Genomic DNA, 20,739 nt, shown 5'->3' with positions numbered 1-20,739 from the left:
CAACATAGCTTTACAAAAACGTGGAAAGGCTGTGGCAGCTTGACATCCTCCCTTTCAGAAATATGCCACCTCAGCTGAAAGCACCTCAAGAAGCTGTCGTGGATCAATAGCCAATGAGCTGTGATTATGGAAGGACTCCAGAAGGTCACAGACGTACAACCAGGAGCTCCACAAACTGGAGAAATCTGTGGTGAAGTTGACTCAAGAGGAGGGGGAATGGTTTGACTGGATTCTGGTACGTTCCACACCATCATGTGCACCACAACAGCTGTGGCTGTAGCTTACACAAGGACCACAGATTGCCACAACTGACACTTTCCTGATGGCCAGATCCCAAGTAGCTCCTCAGAAGAAATTGTTCATGCTTCGTTTGGAGCTCAGAGCTGTTCAGACTACTCTGCAAACTGAGCTTGCTCTACCGCTGCAAAACACCATGGACTGACTCCACTACTGCGCTGGGTTAGTTGCGGTCCTGAGTTGAGACCTGTTAAAAGGTCTTCCATCTGTGCTGAAATCCAGGAGCTCACCAGTTCTCCCCAGTGGAAATATATCATACCAGAGGAAAACCTGGATAACGGCATCACAAGGGGGAAGCAGCTTTATGATCTTTCACCAGCCTGCTGCTGGGCTCACGGTCCCCATTTTATTACCTCAGAGCACTGGCCCTCCCAGCCAACACACCTGTCCTCGCTGCAATGGCTGATCTGCTCACAGAGAGACTCCACATCCACAAACCTGTATTCTGTCCAACTGGAGTTGACTGCTGAACGTGAGAGCCTCGGAGGGATAATCTTTAAGTGCCTAATCATCAGATCTGCACACCTTGATTTGCTGTTGACTCTGTGCTCAGAGGCTTTCCTCCTGGCCTTGTGTCTCCTGTCGAGAACACCATTCAATGTATATTCAAATCATAGATTTCTGAGGCAGGTCTCGAGAGTTGCAGGAGGCTTTCTCCACCATATAGCCCATTCTTCAGGTGCATCTTGTAAATCAGAAGATTACCTTCCATACTAAACCACCACACACATTTCTGATGAACCTGTGAGAGGAAATAAGGTAAGTCTGCACTCCAATCATCCTGAGGATCACATTGTTCCTGAGTAAGTCCCCCGCAGGGCACTCAGTGCGGTATAAGGGATCCTTAATGTGAAACCTCTTGGCTGCGCATCATTGGATACTGCTGATCCATTACATCAACCCTCCTGCTCGTGGGGCAGCAGGACGCCTCACTGCTGCAGGTGGTTTCTGGACACTTCATCACCAGTGGAAGATTGAAGCATCCAGGCCAAACAGAAGTCTCAACACACGACCGTGCCAAAGGCCAAGCTGTCATAATTGTGCCCCCTCAGTTGCCCAGGCTCATGTCGCTGGTGGAAGAATCAGAAAGATGTTTCCTGGGAAGAACGGCATAGTGCTAGATCACATTTGTATACAACCAGAGGCTGAGCTGGTTACTCTGAAGTCTTCCTCATAGCACAACAGATACTTTTTGCTGTGATCTTAATACTGCTTAAAAGAAACTTTTCACTATTTATCGTATCTCCTCTCTACAACAATCTCTTTGGAGGTTATTTAAATAACATAAAGCAGACGTCTGAAGTGAAGCAGTACCTGGATGTTGCCCATCACACCTGTGGACTCCATGCGGCTCGCCACGTTTACAGTGTTGCCCCAGATGTCAAAGTGGGGTTTGCGAGCACCGATCACTCCAGCTAGCACCCCTCCCTTATTTAGACCTAAAAGAGAGTGTTGAAATATGCAACGTGTTGACTTTCATTTTAATTCACTTCAGTCTGTTTATTTAGCGCCAAATCACAAGAAAAGTTGCCTCAAAGCACTTTTATGTACGGTAAACACTCGACAATAATAACAAGAAAACCCCAATCAGACAACCTCGTATTACCAAACATGTGGTGACGACTGGAAGAAGAAACTCCCTTTTAAAACCCTCCAGTAGAACGTGGCTCAGGGATGAAGGCAGCAGGACAAAGACACACCAAACACAGACTGTATTATGCCCCCAGCAGCCACGGGCAGCATAACTAAGGGAGGGCCAAGAATAAGCTTTATCAAAAAGGAAAGTTTTGAGCTTACATTTTAAAGTATAGAGGCTATATGTCTCCCATATCCAAACTGGAAGCTGGTTCCCCAGAAGAGTGACTACAAAATTCCAGTAATAAGCCAAGGTAACGCCATCCAGAGGAAGATTTTTATGGCTTACTACCATAACCTCAGTTTTATCTGAATAAGAAGCAGAGATGGTTGGATCTTTTCATGAAGTTGTTACTAGTTAAGGTTAAAGGCTCAGTTCAGTCAGAGCTCTGGCTACAATGCTTTAAAGAAAAACCAGGTGGTTCTCATTTTCTTCAATCACTGAGATGTCCTACATTTAGGGAGCTCTTTTTTTTTCATAGAACAACAGACTATTTTTCCAGCCTAAATGAAGATCTTCAAAATAAGTAAATTGCCATTTCTTCTCCACCTTATGGGTTATCTGCCTCAAGAATCGCATTTGTGAGTTATACCGGGAATTACGCACCAGTTTGAGGCTTTCTTTTCACAGGAGCCACAGGAGCCAGGGTCATGTGCAGTGAGGATGTAACACTATTAACAAGAAAATGGGACTCTGTGGAAGTAGAGTTTAGGTCCTGTAGCTGCTCTGCACTGTGTTGACACATGGCATTGAATAAGATAACAGTGGAGGAATTATAACCTTATATAATAATTCATTATTATCAGGATGTCCTAAAAACTCCCTGAAAAGCCTTCAGCTAATCCAAAATGCTGCAGCAAGAGTACTGACAGGGACTAGAAAGAGAGAGCAGATTTCTCCTGTTTTGGCTTCCTGTTAAATCCAGAATTGAATTCAAAATCCTGCTCCTCACATACAAGGTCTTAAATAATCAGGCCCCATCTTATCTTAATGACCTTGTAGTACCATATCACCCTATTAGAGCACTTCGCTCCCACTCTGCAGGCCTACTTGTTGTTCCTAGAGTATTTAAAAGTAGAATGGGAGGCAGAGCCTTCAGTTTTCAGGCCCCTCTTCTGTGGAACCAGCTTCCAGTTTGGATTCAGGAGACAGACACTATCTCTACTTTCAAGATTAGGCTTAAAACTTTCCTTTTTGCTAAAGCATATAGTTAGGGCTGGACCAGGTGACCCTGAATCCTCCCTTAGTGATGCTGCATTTTGTTACAATTTTACAACATGATATAAATGTAGTTTTTGATCTAATGTTTTCGAGGCTGCTTATTGACTCTTTCATTGACTGTTACATGACACTTGAGACTCTATAAGACAGTAAAGCCTGCACGAGTAAGAACGTCCTCTCCACCACAACCTCAGCCTTGCTGACATGTTGGTCACTGTCTTACGTTTCTAACAGACCGGTCAGGGCATAGTGTGTTAAAGTTATACTCAAAGTTATATTTTAAAGTTAATTCAAGTGTCACAATCTAAAGCAAAGATCTCATTTTAGTTCAAGATGATTCCAACTCAAATATCAAACCCAAGTTTGTCTGCGACGCAGAGTAACAGAGGAATGTTCTGGTCTGGATGCTCCCTGATAATTCACTGGAGAACATTTACATAAAAATAAAAGGTCAAAGGTCATCCATGTGGGATTGGTGGCTGTGATTTCTCCTTTTTTGCCAACATTCAGTTCATGTTTTAGACGTTATTCCTTCTGAAATCCATGTTGTAATGTTTCTAATAGTCTTCGTTTTAACAAAAAAAGAAATACATTGGAGATGCTAATTACTCATTTAAAGCTACGGTAATGCTAAGTGAATGAATACTATACAGCATGAATACAACATGTACAAAGATGAAGTCTGCAAGTTCAGCTTTGCTCCTGACGTCAACTATTTGTTGGGATTTGTTCTGACATGGTTTGAATCCACTGAAGAGAGATAAAATATCTGTGACAGACCTGCACAGTAACACACACCTAACATGCAACCGTCTTAAGATGAGGACGTACCGATGCGCAGCATGAAATTGTTGAATGATTGGTAGTTGATGTTCATAAGTGTAACCTTCATGGCCAGCGCAAAGTCTGCGAGGTCTGCCAGGTGCTGCCAGCGCTCGGAGTCCGACAGCTCTTCCTTCTGTCAGACAAAAAGCAAACAGGATTTTTACTTGGTTAAATGTTTCACTTACAAACTGCTCTTTACTGTATTATAAATCTGCATTATTGATTTGGGTTCTTCTGTGTAAAAACAACCAAGCAGATTGCAGGATAACTGGGAGTGAGCGTCTTTTTTCCTGGTGACGAACTGTGAACCACCAAGCAGTTCAGTCACGTGTGTCCACTTTCTTAGGCTATTAAATTCAGATGTTAATTTTTCTCTGTTGTGCATGCCTGCTTGTATTTATAATGATATTCATTAACAGTAATGCTTGTATAAGCCTCTCACCTCAGCATTAAACTATCACTAACTCGTTCTGTAAGCGCCTTACTCTCACCTAAACTCGCCTGACTCAAAAATAAAACCGTTGAACCTTAAAACGAGGCTTTCAACGGGAAAATAAAAGGTCACATCTCTGTGTGGGATTGGTCAAATCACCTTATAATGTGACCTGATTTGACCAGCCAAATGGCCTAAACTAAAGCATTGAATCCTAAAACAAGGATTTCAACGGGTGCAAAAAAAATGGTGTTCTTATGTTTATTGTGTCCAACTCCAGGCCTCGAGGGCCGGTGTCCTGCAGGGTTTAGACGTATCCTTGATCCAACACAGCTGATCTAAATGGCTAAACGACCTCCTCAACATGTCCTGAAGTTCTTCAGAGGCCTGGTAATGAACTCATCATGTGACTCAGGTGTGCTGACCCAGGGTGATATCTACACCTGCAGGACACCGGCCCTCGAGGCCTGGAGTTGGACACCCCTGATGTAAATACTGACTCGCTACTCTACATATATGTAGAAAGCCTTAGCTCATTTAAACTTTGTAGCTCCGGTGGTAGAGCAGGTCACCTACTTATCAGAAGGATGATGGTTTGATGCCAATCTGCTCCAGTCTGCATGACTAATATCCTTGGAAAAGCTACTGAGCCCAGTTTGGAGTGTGAATGAGTGTGAATGAGGCAAGTTGTGTAAAGTGCTGTGTTGATCAGTTGCAGTAGAAGCGCAACAGAAGAACGGATCAGTTTACGATTATGTTTACATCCCTGGACGTCTCCACTGCAAACACCAACCTCTGGTGAAGCTGACGTCGATTTTTCTCTCAAGATGACCAAACTGTTGATCTGATAAATTATTGCCAAAAGTCAGAATGTCGACACTGACTGTGGCTGTAGCTCAGGAGGTACAGGAAGGTTGGTGGTTCGATCCCTGGCTCCTCCAGTCTGCATGTCAAGTATCCTTAGGCAAGATAGTAACCCAGAGTTTCTCCGATACATCCATCGGAGTGTGACTGTGTGTGAATGTAGTTAGATAAGCATAAAGAAAGTGCTTTTGTGGGTGAATGTGGCGAGTTGTGTAGAGCGCTTTGAGTACTCGGGAGAGTAGAAGAGCGCTATAGAAGAATCAGTCCTTTTACCGTTACTAAGTCCCACTAGTTTGTGCCTCGGGACAGCCATGTGGTCTGTGACAGCATGCGACTGTGTTCTGCAAAGATTAGACTGGAAAACACAGCAGCACACAAACGCAGTCTGTGCTCTAACGCGACTGTGTCGACCAAAGCTTGTTTATCCAAAGTGAAAATACAATAAAGCATCGAAAGCCTCGATATCAAACCCGAGGGACTTAATAATGTTGTCACCACAATAAGGCACATCAAACATATCATCTATTAGCACTCAACACATCATTTAACTCTCCATTATGCTCAGTGCACGGTCAGCAATCTTCCATTATTATAGCCTTAATTAGAACATAGGTTACATTTGTCTTATTCAGCTTTTATGTTTAAGTGTAATCCTTGTCGAGTGAGGTGGTTTCTTCCTTAATTGTTCAATTTAAATATTTCTTTACATTCATAGCTTTAAATGAGTAAATCAGATAGATTGTCATTACATTTGTTGTCAAACGAACTTAGAATCTGCAACATTTCACTGATTGTTTATTAAGACTTCAGAAAAATCAATGTTACCATGGAAATAACTGAGTTACAGGCTCAGCTGTGTCCTCTGCACTACAGTAAACTGTACCTGGATCCAGATCATCTTAGTCAAATGAATATTTCCACAGAGAGAGTTGCACCAAACCTGCAGCAGGTCTAAATCTATTCACACTAACACGTTGGCTCTGTCAGCCATGACACACACTGAAGCTGAAGAAGTCATGTGACCATACTGACCTTGATGGAGTTGTAGCCGTTGCTGACGTCCGGGGTGACACCTGACGCTGCCATGTATGTGCTGCCAATAGTCTTGATTTTTGTAATGCAGCGAAACTGCGGCTCATCCAGCAGCTGACATGAAGACAAGCGGGAGGTTGTGTTTACATATACTGACAATGGAAGCACAGACAAACATGCTGCAACCGTTTTTAAAAAGCACTGCACCCTGGCCATCTGAGCAACTTACATTTCAACTTCATCTCACCACCAAACGGACACATCGAGGTGTTTGTAACTGTTGACAATATTACTATACCGTCAGGAGTTTTGTTTTTGTGTCTTTTTCATCCACGACTCTTTCTAGTGCACGAAGCTGGAGTCACTGCAGAACGTCAGCTCACAGATATCTGAGATTTCTGATTTCAGTGTCTGCTTTCTCTGCTCATTTATACACATTGATTTGTTTAATGTCACGTCATGTAAACCAATTTGGCTTGGTTAAAGTTGGAGGTCATCTCCAAGCCACTTTCTAACCCACCTCCACCACAACCCCACCTGTATTAGTTATGCTGCAATATGTGTAGGCTGCTGGGGGATTCCCATGATGCACTGGGTGTTAACAGACCTCTCTGCACTGAATCATATCTGTTATTAATCTCTGTCTCTCTTCCACAGCATGTCTTTATCCTGTCTTCCTTCTCTCACCCCAACCAATCACAGCAGATGGCCCCGCCCCTCCCTGAGCCTGGTTCTGCCGGAGGTTTCTTCCTGTTAAAAGGGAGTTTTTCCTTCCCACTGTCGCCAAAGTGCTGCTCATAGGGGGTCATATGATTGTTGTGATTTGGTGCTGTGTAAATAACACTGAATTAAAATAAAATGGAATTATTGCTGCATCCGACTTAATCTTTGCTCTATATGAGCTCTAGAGACCGGCCCACCAGGTATTATAGGAAAAGCCATAAAGAATGAAAATGCTGTTGTGACAGTGATGTACAGTCTTGTTGGTATATGTATGATTTCTATACATTTTACACATTTTAAAGATAAAAACTTTGGTTGTAAGATTCAGATAATTATTTAATAAAAGCGAAACATTTTAAATGAGAATAAGAAAGAAAAGTATTTCTTTGTGCCCCCCTCTCCCTGTTAATGCCCTACCTGCCCCCCTGGCAACACTTAGCTAGACCCGCCCCTGCACAGTTACCAGCTGTCAGCTACTTAGAAAAGGATCCTGGTGTTATTTGTCTCTCAGAAACAGTTCATAACATCAACTCATCCATGTCACCTAAAAGGTAAACCTGTTTCTCCATCACCTGTTCAGCTCTGATGATTCAGTAAGGACATCTCCTGGTTTCATCTTCATGTTTCCCTCTCACCACATATCCAAACCATCATGACCAGCAGCTTTACAGCTGTGGCTCCAGCAAACATCAGCTGATACTAGAAAGTAATATTAAATCAATTCTAACAACAGCTGATCAAACGTGCTGCTGTTGTTTAGCGCGACATCAGCTGGTTTCCTCTTTCTGGCGCAAAGTGACTGATTTTTTGTCCCAGTCCAGCCCTGGACACGACACGCAGTGAATTAATCTGACAGAGTGCATTAAAAAATAAATGGCCAGCGGTGCACATCACAAATTGCAACACAACTAATGTGTCGCATAGACACATTAGTTGTGCCGCTTCTTAAAGACGGTATCTTAGCTAACAACTACCAGATTCAACTTGTAATTGGCTAAAAATAACTTCGCCTAGCGGTGAGAGGGACGTTGTTAGCTGGCAGTTTTTTCAAGCGATGTTGAAATTTCCACATTCAGACACTTCAAAGCTTCAGCAGCTGTCGGCGCAGCATCAGCACCACGGAAACACACGGATACATCCGAAGACTCGAGACAGAATTCACAAAGTGTTTTCAGGACTTTCAGGTGTTTGGACCAAAGTTTTCTTTTCTGATCAAACCAGAAGCTTTAATGAGCAGCTGGATTTGTCTCACATTAACTGACACAGAGGACATCGAAATGCAGCTGATTGAACTGAACAGCTCGACTCTGTGGGGTCAAAGTTTGCAGCTGGAATCCACAGCTGTGCGTGTTCATGCAGCTGCATGTTCACCTGCTGGACGTCACTACCTGACAGGTTTAACTGTCTTCAGAACATTGCAGAGGCCTTATTGACAGTGTTTGGCTCCACATGTCTGTGTGAGCAGATTTTCTCTCACATGAGTCCTCAGGTCTGAACGCTGGACACTCGGAGACCAGAGATCACATGAACATGTGTGTCTCTGTATTAACAAACATATTGGCTCAGTTTATTTTTCTCATCAGTGTTGTGAGGAGACCATAAACAGCATTTGTATTTTCTGTTGTTCAGTTCATTTGCTGTTATGGAGAAAAAGTCTTTTTTGTTTCATAATAGCTGATAACTATTCACTGACAGCTGCCAACATCTGTGAACAAATATAATCTATAAAGTTGATCTATATAGTGAGTAACTGTTCATATAGAGCGTTATTACATTTATTGCTAATGCAGTCATATGGCACACTGACCTCTGAGGAAATGTTAGATGCACTCATCATCAGAAAGGTTGCCCCTGCTTGCATGCATGCATTACAAATGTTACAGCACATATATATCATAGTTAAAATCTGTAATATGTTTTGTGACGACCCCAATGAAAGCCAGAAGCTCCACATGTGGCTTTAACCTCTTCCATAATAGTACAGTGATGGATAAGGTCAATAAGTAGTATTTTCAACTATGTGTCATGAAATAATCTGAGATTAAAGTCCCAGAGCAGTAGAGACAGACCTGACCTGATTTCTTGAAGAAATCAAACCTGATGACACTGAGGAAAAAAGGTTCTTACGCTGTCAAAGTCTGAGATGATCTCGTTGAGGAAGCGTAAGCATTCGATGCCTCCATTATTGATGCTCTCCTCTGTGTAGAAGTCAGAGAAGTTGGGGATCGAAGCAAACATGACTCCGATCTCGTCATATGACTGGCTGTACAGCTCCTGGAACAGAGTGGATCATCAGTGTGGACAGACTCCTGACAGTCGCAGTGAGTTAAGGATGTGATGTGCTATCAGCGAGCCTCTTACCTCGTCCCTCTTCTTGGATCCTAGGAAGTGTCGAGCCACATGTTCAGGCAGCATGTTGGTCACCAGTGCTTCGTTCCAGCGCCGCATCTCGTACACCTTCTCCTTTTGCTCATGAACCTCAATCTTCCAGAGGAAAAGGGTACGGGCGAGCTTCTCCACCTTCAGGTGCCAACAGGTTCTCATGTTAGCCAACTGCGAGCAATGAAGTGCTAAAATGTTGCACATTAGCAAACTGCAGGGAAAACTGACGTGAAGTCATAACGCTGTAATATAAAACTATTGTGCCTAAAGATATATTACTGACATGCATTCAAATAAAAGAAGCAGCCAGCGCTTTGTGGTCCTGTGTCACATTCACAACCAGACTACGAAACAGGAGAAGACATCCTGTCTAAATCTTGTAGCAAAGACGATGGGAGCTAACTGACTATCGACCAGTCGCCGACGCATCAACATGTGATGACGAGACTAGCCTTGTGCCACCTAAGAGCTTAGATCTAATTCGTAGATTTTTCTAGTGCATTTAACATGATCCAGCCATCAGTGTGAGAGATGTCATGCCACCCCATGTGACCTAGGCCATATGTTCTTTCTGTGCCCAAGACTCCACGGCTTCTGGAGTCAGTATTCAGTTATTCTTTCCAAGGCTCTTGGGACCCAAATCTGCATGGACCCTTTTCTAGCTGTTTTTGGGCTTCCAGTCAATACTGGTCTAACCGACCCTACACACTTCAAAATATTAGCCTTTACATCACTTTTGGCTAGACGCTGCATCTTACTCCTTTGGAAATCTTCAAAGCCACCTTCAGTTTCTTTTTGGTTTAGAGATGTGATGTCATTTCTTAAATTGCAAAAGATAGGCCTTGTGGCGAAGGGCAAATACAGAGAATTTTATCGTATCTGGGGTCCCTTCATAAACTATTGCAAGTCATTAAACGCTCTACTAGCTGATTAATATCATATCTCCCCCCCCCCCCCTTTTTTTTCCTTTTGTGTTTGTTTTGGGTTTCTTCTAAGGTTTTGTTTTGTTTGTTTTTTCAATTTTATTTAAGCGTGTGTGTGTGTGCCTGTGTGTGTATTATCGTATCTGTTCATGTAAGAAAAACTAAAAAATATGTGAGGGGAACAGATTGTATTGTCATTGTAAACTAATGTACACTTGTCTCTCAATAAAAATATGAAAAAACCCCCAAAAAAACCATGATCCAGCCACTGCTTTGGTGTGAGAATCTACCAGAAGTATCAGTAAAGACATCCAGCAGCTCACCGACTACCTGACAGACAGGCCACAGACTGGGTGGAGCTCTGCCTGATTTGGTAATGTGAGTGCCAGAAGGTCCTGAGTCGCCTTGGTTCCCGTTCGTCTTGTATAAGTCAGTATATCCATTATTATTTTTGTGATTATGTTTAATTTTATTTGTATTAATACTTCATCATTTCAACTGCTGTCAAAAGTATTAACAAACAAAGTAGTTACGATGTTCTCTCATTTGTTATCATCATGACTCCTGGCGACCCACAGACCCACACGCAGCAGGTTTTTCAACTCTCATGCAAACACCAGATGAGCTATGTCAGACCTGACTTTCCCTCTGGGATCAACAAAGTTCTTACTCTTAGACACTGCTGGTTTTAGGGATAAAACATCATTTAAAAAGTATCAGTTGTGCATTATGTCCAATTACCATAAAATGATCATCAATAACATTTATGGGCTTGGAGCTGAAGTATTTACCAGTAAACATGACAAAGAACTACAGATACTACAGCTCAGTACTACACAATACAATACTACATAAAGCATTTCCTTTACTTTAGTGAAGACAATAGACAAGCTTAACTTACATGTCTGGAGAAGTAATAGAAGCTAACCATCATAATGAAGATCATAACTGTCATTGCGAATTTAGATGGGACCAGGAATGACCTGCCAAAAACACAACAGGGAAACAACAGTCTGAACATTTCTTCTGTGTATTTTCCACAAGAACATGTTGTTCCAAGACCTGCAGACACACTGGAGCTGCAGACAAACGTTCCTATGTTACCCTAGCACCAGTACAAGGAAGGTAACATCCACGCTCACTGCTGGAGCCCTGCTGTCACAGGGACGGGGGCTTGGTAACAGGCACATGTCAGAATAAGAGCCTGAACCCATCAATGGCAGAGCACGCTGTTTATACTGGAACAGCTGACATTTATATACATGCTGCAAATTTCTCAAACACCAGTTGGAGACAAAGTGGAATTATCTTCTTCATGAAACACACTGACATGAAACTGAGACTTGAATACACACGCACACACACAGATCATACTGGGTGTTTTCACCTGTAGTCGTGGAAACGGGCCGTGTCATAGCGGTCAAAGATGTCCTTCCAGCTGTAGATGTTAACGACGCCCGTGGCCACTGTGATGAGCAGCATCAGGGTAAGCTTAACCATGTGACTGACCTGAACCAGCATCGTGGTGGCCATCAGAGCCAGCACAGCAACGTAGCTGTAATATTTGGGATTGTTCAGGCAACCTTCAAGGCTGGACACGGCGGACAGCGAGGAGGCGGGGGCCACCGTGGTGGAGTCGGAGTCTGGGACCTGAGGCAGACAACTCAGCTACACAGCAGAGAGGCACAAAGCCATCAGCTTCACCAACATCTGTCCCCCCACAATAAGCTCCAGAGTTTTTATGTTTTATTGGCTCGAGTTTTAACATAATTCACCTGCTTACTGAAAAAAAGGTGCATTTAGCCTACATGTTACAAACAAACGAGGAGCTCACCATGTCCATTATGTCAGCCATGGTGAGGATGAAAATGGCAGTCATGGCCCAGGTGTTGCGAGCCCAACGTGTGTGGTCAATCCAGGTGGAGAAAGACACCAGCTTCTTGGCAAAGACCTGACATGAAATCCATCCATTTAGTAACGAAAGGTTTTATTCATGAACAGTCAGATTGTCACTGCGGCTGAGAAAAACAACATCATTTGTGATTGTTGTTTCTTTTGCTCACAGATGGTGTGAAAGGTTAAAACTTCTTACGTGTCAAACATTTAGGCTTTACATGGCTGAGGTACACAGACCTGCAGTCTGCACAACTCTGATCGGAGATAACGCTACAGTGTTAAAATTCACATTGCTACACAGTAACAACATAGTGTGCATTGTATACTACATGAAAGTGTACTCGGGGACGTCGCTGAATTGACTATCTGACAAAAGCAACAACAACAGTAACAACTGCATGGATGGGACTTACAGACGCTTTTAGGTGTCTCTTTCACAACAGCAGAGCTGTGAGCCCGGGCATCATTAATCCTCTCACGTGTGTTTATCTTTCTTGAGTAAAGATGACCACAGATTTAGCCTCTTTAAACGGACACTGCAGGCCGAGGACGTTGTTATATTGGATGCAGCACTGATAAGTCCTGCAGAGCTACATGCAGTGTTTACAGTGACCTTGCAGTTCTCGGTCCATGTAATTAGTGTGCGCTGCAGCCCTGAGCTGAGCGGAGGCGTGACATCAGCTGTCAATATTCACCCGCCTGCAAAATATCAATACATCTAAATTTCCATGAAGAGGGAGGATCAAAAGTACTCTATGCTGAACACACGGCTTTTTTCCATGACTTCAGAAGATCACATATTTATTCAGTACATGGCAGACTTAACCTTTAACCCCGGTCTTAAGTATTAAACTTACTTACCTGAATTATATGTCAAAATTGAATTAAGACAGTTTTGTAAACATTTTTCCTTTTTCTGTTAGTTGCATATTAACTGATTGTTAATTAGATTTTTGATATCAATAAACAAACATAATCTTTGTAACGTAACATCACTGCACCCACTATCATCTCAATTTAAAAAGCAAAAAAAAAGGAATAATTTTCAAGGTTGGTCTTAATTTAGTCATTTCATATCTATAGTTTCAGCTCCTCTGAACTCAATATAATCTCTCTCTGCCCATTTCTCTATTTGTGACTCTACAGGAGATGCATGTAAGTGATACGATCACAGAGGTGTTTGAGAGTAGCAGTGATACTGATTCGTGAAATGAACGATACGGGAGGAAAACAGTTTTAAATCTGTGTAATGTGTCTCTCCTCAACTTATTTGTGTAGTAGGTGTTTTTGTCTGTGAAAAACTGTGTGATGATACACTGTCTATGTGGGAAAAGCCCAAAACCTCCAAAACAAACTTTTAGAATTGTAGGTCTGAGTTTAAAACATTTGAAGAGCCGATACATGATTTGCACATTTAGTGCGCTATGGAAACTTGTTTCTGTCTCATTTCAACGGCCAATTAGAATCACCAATTAGCTTATCATCCAATATCTTTGGACAATGGGAAACTTGAATTTTAACTCACGTGATCATCTTTTCCTAAACCTAACAAAGTACTTTTAGGACCTAAACTTAACCAGAGCGAGCTAAACGAAACGATACAGTAGTTACAACTTTATGGAACCTAGACAAATAACTGATACATTGTCATACCGTGTTATTAATTAAGAATCAGTAGTAACATTTTGCTAACATGATTTCCAACATTAGCATAGCCCCAAAACTGTGACAATATGTGGACGACTCTATGTGAGAGAAAATGCCACTGGTGGTTTCCAGAGGAGAAGGTAACGACCCAGAAATCGATGAGAGGTTACATATATCCAAACGATCCCAACACCAGCGTGTATTTAATCGATTCTGTATCTGAACAAGGTTGTAAAAGAAAAGAAAATGCTCCTGATCACATTGTAAATGAAGTCTAAGATTGTGTTATAACTCACTCTGGGGAAGATGGCAGCCAGAGAACAAATGGTCAGGATGAGCAGTAAGACCTCCCCCACTGCGAAGGTGATGTAGTTTGCAATCAGCCTGTTCCAGAACAAATGAACGTAGTGGAGAGTAATTAGTGAGTTATTATTATTACAGTTATTACTTCCGGTTTACACTGCCAAAGTGTGTAGGCTTATTTTTGCTTTCATTTTCTTTTGTTCTTAGGAGAGTAGGTGATATAAACCATCCTGCCCAGAATTAGTAAAACAGACCTGTGAACTCACCAGGGGTCTATGAGCGCCTCCATCACTGCAGTGAAGAGCAGAACCACGCAGGAGCAGCAGAAGGCAGCGCCGCTCTGTTTCTCCTTCTCCACAGAGAAACGTGTTTCCAGCTCTGGATCCACAAACCTGAGGGACAGCTTGTTGGTGTGTTTCCCCTTCAGACTGAGGAACAACAAGCGTAGTGACAGTGAATGCAGCACACTGCTGGTTACATTATTAACCATTTTATGGAAGTGAAGCGATTGAAGTGAATGGTCTGTCCTGGGCAGGCGCGGCGGAGGTGGAGCTTCCATGATTGGTCACGCCAGAATGTGGTTGCCTTAGTGAGATACCTCGCTTGGTTTTCAGAGAACCAGGGTCACGCCAGTAACCAAACAATACCAATGACAACATGGACTGATTAAGTCTTATTTATGGTATTTTAAGACAGGTACGTTTGTTTAGAGTAAGAGTCGGAGTTTGCCAACGAACACTATAACATATTATACCACGAGCAAGGAAAGGAAATCTCTGCTGCTACTTGAACTTCAATCAGAGGTTTGGTTTGATCACTGGCTCCGCTTTTCCCACATGTGTATACAAGATTGGAAGGTTAAAGATTATTAAATATACTGCTCAAAAATTAAAATACCACTTCAAAAACACATAATGGAATTTAACTGAAACTCAACTGATGGTCAAAGCTCACACCGTATCTCACAGTGGGAAACACTCTGATGTGACCAATCATGGAAGCTCCACTACAACATCTGTCCAAACCAGACAACAGCTTCAAGGACGTGGTGTTCCTCAACCCCCTTATAACAGCCAATGACCCCACACCAGGCTTGTTTTCTTTCCTGTGAAGATCATAAGAGCTTACTTAACTTTGTACTGATGCAGCCGTTAATGTAGTCCAGGATGATGGGTTTTCCTGGTTTTCACGAATATCTTTTACACTAGAGTACACTTTTATGCCAAGGAAATTTATTCTTCCAAGAGCAGTTGTTGCAATACTGCTACCTGCGTGTTATAAAACTAGCTTGTTTCATATTTGTGGCTATTGCTAGATGTCAAAGCTAAGCTTTAGTAATTAATCAGAATCACAATAACTTAAGTGGCACAATGGTTAGCACTGTTGCCTCACAGCAAGAAGGTCCTGAGTTCAGTTCCACCATCAGGTTGCGGTCTTTCTGTGTGGAGCATGTTCTCGTCATGTTTGCGTGGGTTCTCCCACAGACATGCAGTTAGTGGGCTTGGGTTTTATTGGTAACTCTGATTTGCCCATAGGTGTGAATATGAATGGTTGTCTCTGTGTGTTAGCCCTGCGACAGACTGGCAACCCGTCCAGGGTGTACCCCGCCTCTCGCTCTAAGACAGCTGGGATAGCCTATGGCAGATGTCACTCTGGCTCCACAGTGCCAGGCAGCGACTAGTGGAGCAACGGATCAAAAGTCTCACGGTTTGGATCGGATCACGGTTTTAAGTCACGGATCGGATCAATTTTCGGATCAGCAAAAACAGAAAAAAGGACAAAATGTTAACATTGACTTATTTAAGTATCTTTTGCCTGTTAAAAACATTAAACTCAAGATTCACTCCACACAGTTATATAAAAACTAATTACGGTGCAATATAGGGCAGTACAGGGCTTTGAGTCTACCACTCGGCTGTGATATAATGAGCTGTCATTTGTAGTTGGGCAACAGAAGATGTCTGGATCAGTTCAGCCGTAAATTTAAACTTCCTGCTCATACATGCTTGGAACGATCTTGAAGTGGACGCGCAACGAGACATCATAGCGTGGCTCAATCATGTTCATCATAGTTTAAACCTTGTTTTGCACACAGAATACGGCCTCCCGTCTGCAGCTAAACACCCCAACAGCTTCTGTAATAGCTTTAGCCCGGTCGGGTTGGGCAGCAAAGGGCTGCTTAAATGCCTCTGCTCCTCCACTTGGACCGCTAGCGCTGCCCATAAGTATCGCTTGACTGACCCACCACGCACCATACACATACTTTTTTTCTTCTTTTTTGAATCTTCGGATCACGTGCTGCCGAACCGTGGAGTGGGATCGGTTCGGATTACCGATCAACTGTGATCCGTTGCAGTGACAGCCCAGAAGGGAATGTCAGGACTTCAGGTATCTCAGACATCGGTCCTGCTGATGGGTTGATCATTTTCTGCCGCCCTATCCAAGAGTAACTGCCGATATCTTGGAATGTCCTACGTGGCTGGAGATTCCGCAAAAGTTCTGGCAATGGGATGTATCGATGTGTCATCTGGATGAGTTGGACTACCTGTGACCTCTATAGGGTACAGGTATCGCCTCATGCCACCAATACTGACACTGACCTTGCCAAATGCAAAACTAATGAGGAAAAAGTAATGAGGAAGGAAAAAAATGTCACCAAAAGACTATGGCCTAAAGTAGACTGAACCCAGGACCACGACAACCTAACCATAACCTTTTATTTTCCACAAAGAGTGGAAGATACATGACAAAGATGTCATGTGTGATATTTATGAAAACAGCAAAAAGCTGTAAATGGTATTGTCGGCGTGGAGACATTTAAAAGTACCAACAGTCAACTTGTCAACCCCTCACTCCGTGATAACTAGGGATGGGTATCGTTTAGGTTTTATCCGATACCAAACCGGTACTTTTGAAACGGTGCCGGTGCTTAAACGGTGCTCGAACCGGTGCTTAAAGAATGGAGAACACAAGCTTTGTCCAAAAACCTCTCATGTTTAGCTGTTTTTTTGTAAAAAGATAACAATGTTAGCCTTTTCTGCAGCTATGGGGCATACAGTGGGGCAAAAAAGTATTTAGTCAGCCACCGATTGTGCAAGTTCCCCCACTTAAAATGATGACAGAGGTCAGTAATTTGCACCAGAGGTACACTTCAACTGTGAGAGACAGAATGTGAAAAAAAAATCCATGAATTCACATGGTAGGATTTGTAAAGAATTTATTCGTAAATCAGGGTGGAAAATAAGTATTTGGTCACCTCAAACAAGGAAAATCCCTGGCTCTCACAGACCTGTAACGTCTTCTGTAAGAAGCTTTTCTGTCCCCCACTCGTTACCTGTATGAATGGCACCTGTTTGACCTCATCATCTGTATAAAAGACACCTGTCCACAGCCTCAACCAGTCAGACTCCAAACTCCGCCATGGCCAAGACCAAAGAGCTTTCGAAGGACACCAGGAAAAGAATTGTAGACCTGCACCAGACTGGGAAGAGTGAATCTACAATAGGCAAGCAGCTTGGTGTGAAAAAATCAACTGTGGGAGCAATCATCAGAAAATGGAAGACATACAAGACCACTGATAATCTCCCTCGATCTGGGGCTCCACGCAAGATCTCATCCCGTGGGGTCAAAATGATCATGAGAACGGTGAGCAAAGATCCCAGAACCACACGGGGGGACCTGGTGAATGACCTGCAGAGAGCTGGGACCAAAGTAACAAAGGTCACCATCAGTAACACACTACAACGGCAGGGAATCAAATCCCGCAGTGCCAGACGTGTTCCGCTGCTGAAGCCAGTGCATGTCCAGGCCCGTCTGAAGTTTGCCAGAGAGCACATGGATGATACAGCAGAGGATTGGGAGAATGTCACGTGGTCAGATGAAACCAAAGTAGAACTTTTTGGTATAAACTCAACTCGTCGTGTTTGGAGGAAGAAGAATACTGAGTTGCATCCCAAGAACACCATACCTACTGTGAAGCATGGGGGTGGAAACATCATGCTATGGGGCTGTTTTTCTGCCAAGGGGACAGGACGACTGATCCGTGTTAAGGACAGAATGAATGGGGCCAAGTATCGTGAGATTTTGAGCCAAAACCTCCTTCCATCAGTGAGAACTTTGAAGATGAAACGAGGCTGGGTCTTCCAACATGACAATGATCCAAAACACACCGCCCGGGCAACAAAGGAGTGGCTCCGTAAGAAGCATTTGAAAGTCCTGGAGTGGCCTAGCCAGTCTCCAGACCTCAACCCCATAGAAAATCTGTGGCGGGAGTTGAAAGTCCGTGTTGCTCGGCGACAGCCCCAAAACATCACTGCTCTTGAGAAGATCTGCATAGAGGAATGGGCCAAAATACCAGCTACTGTGTGTGCAAACCTGGTAAAGACCTATAGTAAACGTTTGACCTCTGTTATTGCCAACAAAGGTTATGTTACAAAGTATTGAGTTGTATTTTTGTTATTGACCAAATACTTATTTTCCACCCTGATTTACGAATAAATTCTTTACAAATCCTACCATGTGAATTCATGGATTTTTTTTTCACATTCTGTCTCTCACAGTTGAAGTGTACCTCTGGTGCAAATTACTGACCTCTGTCATCATTTTAAGTGGGGGAACTTGCACAATCGGTGGCTGACTAAATACTTTTTTGCCCCACTGTATATGGTATCACTCTTGGCTGGAAGCAGCTTAAACAATGGAAAAAACACAAACTTTGTCCAAAAACCTCTCATGTTTAACTGTTTTCCACTTTTTCTTTGGTCATTTTAGCCTTTTTGTCCAGGGTGAAGGGAGCATCTGCCATCAAACAAGAAGACAGCTGCATGTAACTACGATGGTGTTTGCTAGTTCACCTTACATGCATTAATGTAATAACGTGGTTAGCCTACTCAACGTAAATTACACACGAACAACATTAAGCTACTCACGCAGAGAAGAACGGCTGCTGCTGCATCATCATCATCATCATTTCTGCTACACTGGCAGGGCTAGGGGCCAGGACTCTCCTCTTCGGGTTTTTGGGGGATGTTTCTAACTCCGGGTCTGATAACAGGCACCACACCCGCAGTAGATGTGCTCGGTGTGAGGTCTCGCAGCAAGCTATCAAATACGGCGCATTTCTCGGCTTTTAAAAAAACGCTATGCGTCGCCAGGTGTTTCATCAGATTTGAGGTGTTACCTCCTTTGACAGTATCACAGTATCAGCTTAAAGCACTTGTTGCAGCTGCTGAGTTTGCATCTTTTGCTGTGAAGTACAGCCAGACTTTGACCGCTTCGCCTTGGGCATTTTTAATCTGTAGCTCTGCTCTAAAAGAACGTACGTACCTGGACCCGCCTACTATCCTCGGAAACTTAAAATGATTGGCTAGAATCTAAAATGTATCACAGCTCAGGAAAATAAAGCACCGAAATGTGCGCTGCTTTTCGGTCTGGTTACTACCGTTTATGTCAGAACCGGTGCCATCATGGCACCGGATACCGGTACCCATCCCTAGTGATAACCCACTGAAGCACCAGCAGCATGGACTGATTCTTCTATAGCGCTTCTCTACTCTGCCGAAGTACTCAAAGCCTGTATACAACATGCCACATTCACATTCTCACAAGCACTTTCTCTGTACTTATTATCAGTCCTTTATTTATCCAGGTAAAAAATCTCATTGAGATTAAAAATCTAATTTTCAAGAGAGACCTGGCATCATGGCAAAAAAGGCAACTGAGTGCTTTCTAACTACACTCACACACGTTCATGCTGCGATGGATGCATCAGAGAGCAACTTGGGGTTAGTATCTTGCCCAAGGATACTTGACATGCAGACTGGAGGAGCCTGGGATCGACCCACAGCTCTACCTCCTGAGCTACAGCCACCCCAAGAAACAAGAAACCAGTATCGCTGATCGGCACCGTCACAGTGATGTGAGGATATTCACTTACGCTTGAACCGTTTCTCTCTCCAGCAGAGCTTCATTAAGGAGCTTGTTGAGCTCCTGTTCATTCTCCTGAGCATCAATCACCCGCTCAGCCAGGTCCCGCAGCCTCAGCCTCCTTCGGGGATTAGGAAACGATGGGTTCACCACCTGTAATCCAAAGGTTAGAGTTTAGGATTTCTTGCCTCCTCATAAAAGTCTGCTCTTTATCCAGTCACAAGTATAGACTAACTAAATAGATAAGCAAAGTGCATGCTGGAAAAATGAGGTTAATTCTGGAGGATCTAGAGCAGGGGGAGGCAACTCCAGGCCTCGAGGGCCGGAGTCCTGCAGGTTTTAGACGTGTTCTTGATCCAACACAGCTGATTCAAACGGCTGAATGACCTCAACATGTCCTGAAGTTGTGTTGACACAGGGTGATGTCTAAAACCTGCAGGACACCGGCCCGCGAGGCCTGGAGTTGCCTACCCCTGATCTAGAGTAATAAGGTTCATCAGATGTTTCCTGGAGCTGCTGATGAATCCTGCCAGAAGTTGAACTTCTGATCTCGTCACTGAACATTATCCCAGAATCCTTGTAGTGGAAGAGCTCCTCCTGATACATGCTGCCACATGTTTGTGGTGACCTTT

At 43.3% G+C, this 20,739-nt stretch overlaps 1 protein-coding gene across 1 annotated transcript in view; it reads right to left on the bottom strand.

Moving 5' to 3' along the window:
• Window positions 1-20,713, bottom strand: part of adcy3a (adenylate cyclase 3a) — a 30,481-nt gene extending 9,768 nt beyond the window's left edge. Inside the window, exons 1-12 of the mRNA XM_087837536.1 lie at window positions 20,579-20,713; window positions 20,118-20,260; window positions 14,449-14,610; window positions 14,176-14,263; window positions 12,171-12,287; window positions 11,724-12,004; window positions 11,238-11,319; window positions 9,393-9,551; window positions 9,159-9,305; window positions 6,309-6,422; window positions 3,986-4,112; window positions 1,612-1,736 (exon numbers count right to left, since the gene is read on the bottom strand). Coding sequence (XP_087693662.1) covers window positions 1,612-1,736; window positions 3,986-4,112; window positions 6,309-6,422; window positions 9,159-9,305; window positions 9,393-9,551; window positions 11,238-11,319; window positions 11,724-12,004; window positions 12,171-12,287; window positions 14,176-14,263; window positions 14,449-14,610; window positions 20,118-20,260; window positions 20,579-20,713 — 1,680 coding nt within the window. The remainder of the gene's footprint in view (window positions 1-1,611; window positions 1,737-3,985; window positions 4,113-6,308; window positions 6,423-9,158; window positions 9,306-9,392; window positions 9,552-11,237; window positions 11,320-11,723; window positions 12,005-12,170; window positions 12,288-14,175; window positions 14,264-14,448; window positions 14,611-20,117; window positions 20,261-20,578) is intronic.
• Window positions 20,714-20,739: the final 26 nt, after the last annotated feature.

The sequence above is a fragment of the Neolamprologus brichardi genome, unplaced genomic scaffold, assembly GCF_056152115.1.
Source record: "Neolamprologus brichardi isolate AB-2024 unplaced genomic scaffold, ASM5615211v1 NODE_ptg000036l+_length_2141236_cov_1, whole genome shotgun sequence".
Classification (NCBI taxonomy): Eukaryota; Metazoa; Chordata; class Actinopteri; order Cichliformes; family Cichlidae; genus Neolamprologus; species Neolamprologus brichardi.
The sequence above is the reverse complement of the archived record's forward strand: the minus strand, read 5'-3'. Positions and strand labels throughout refer to the sequence as shown.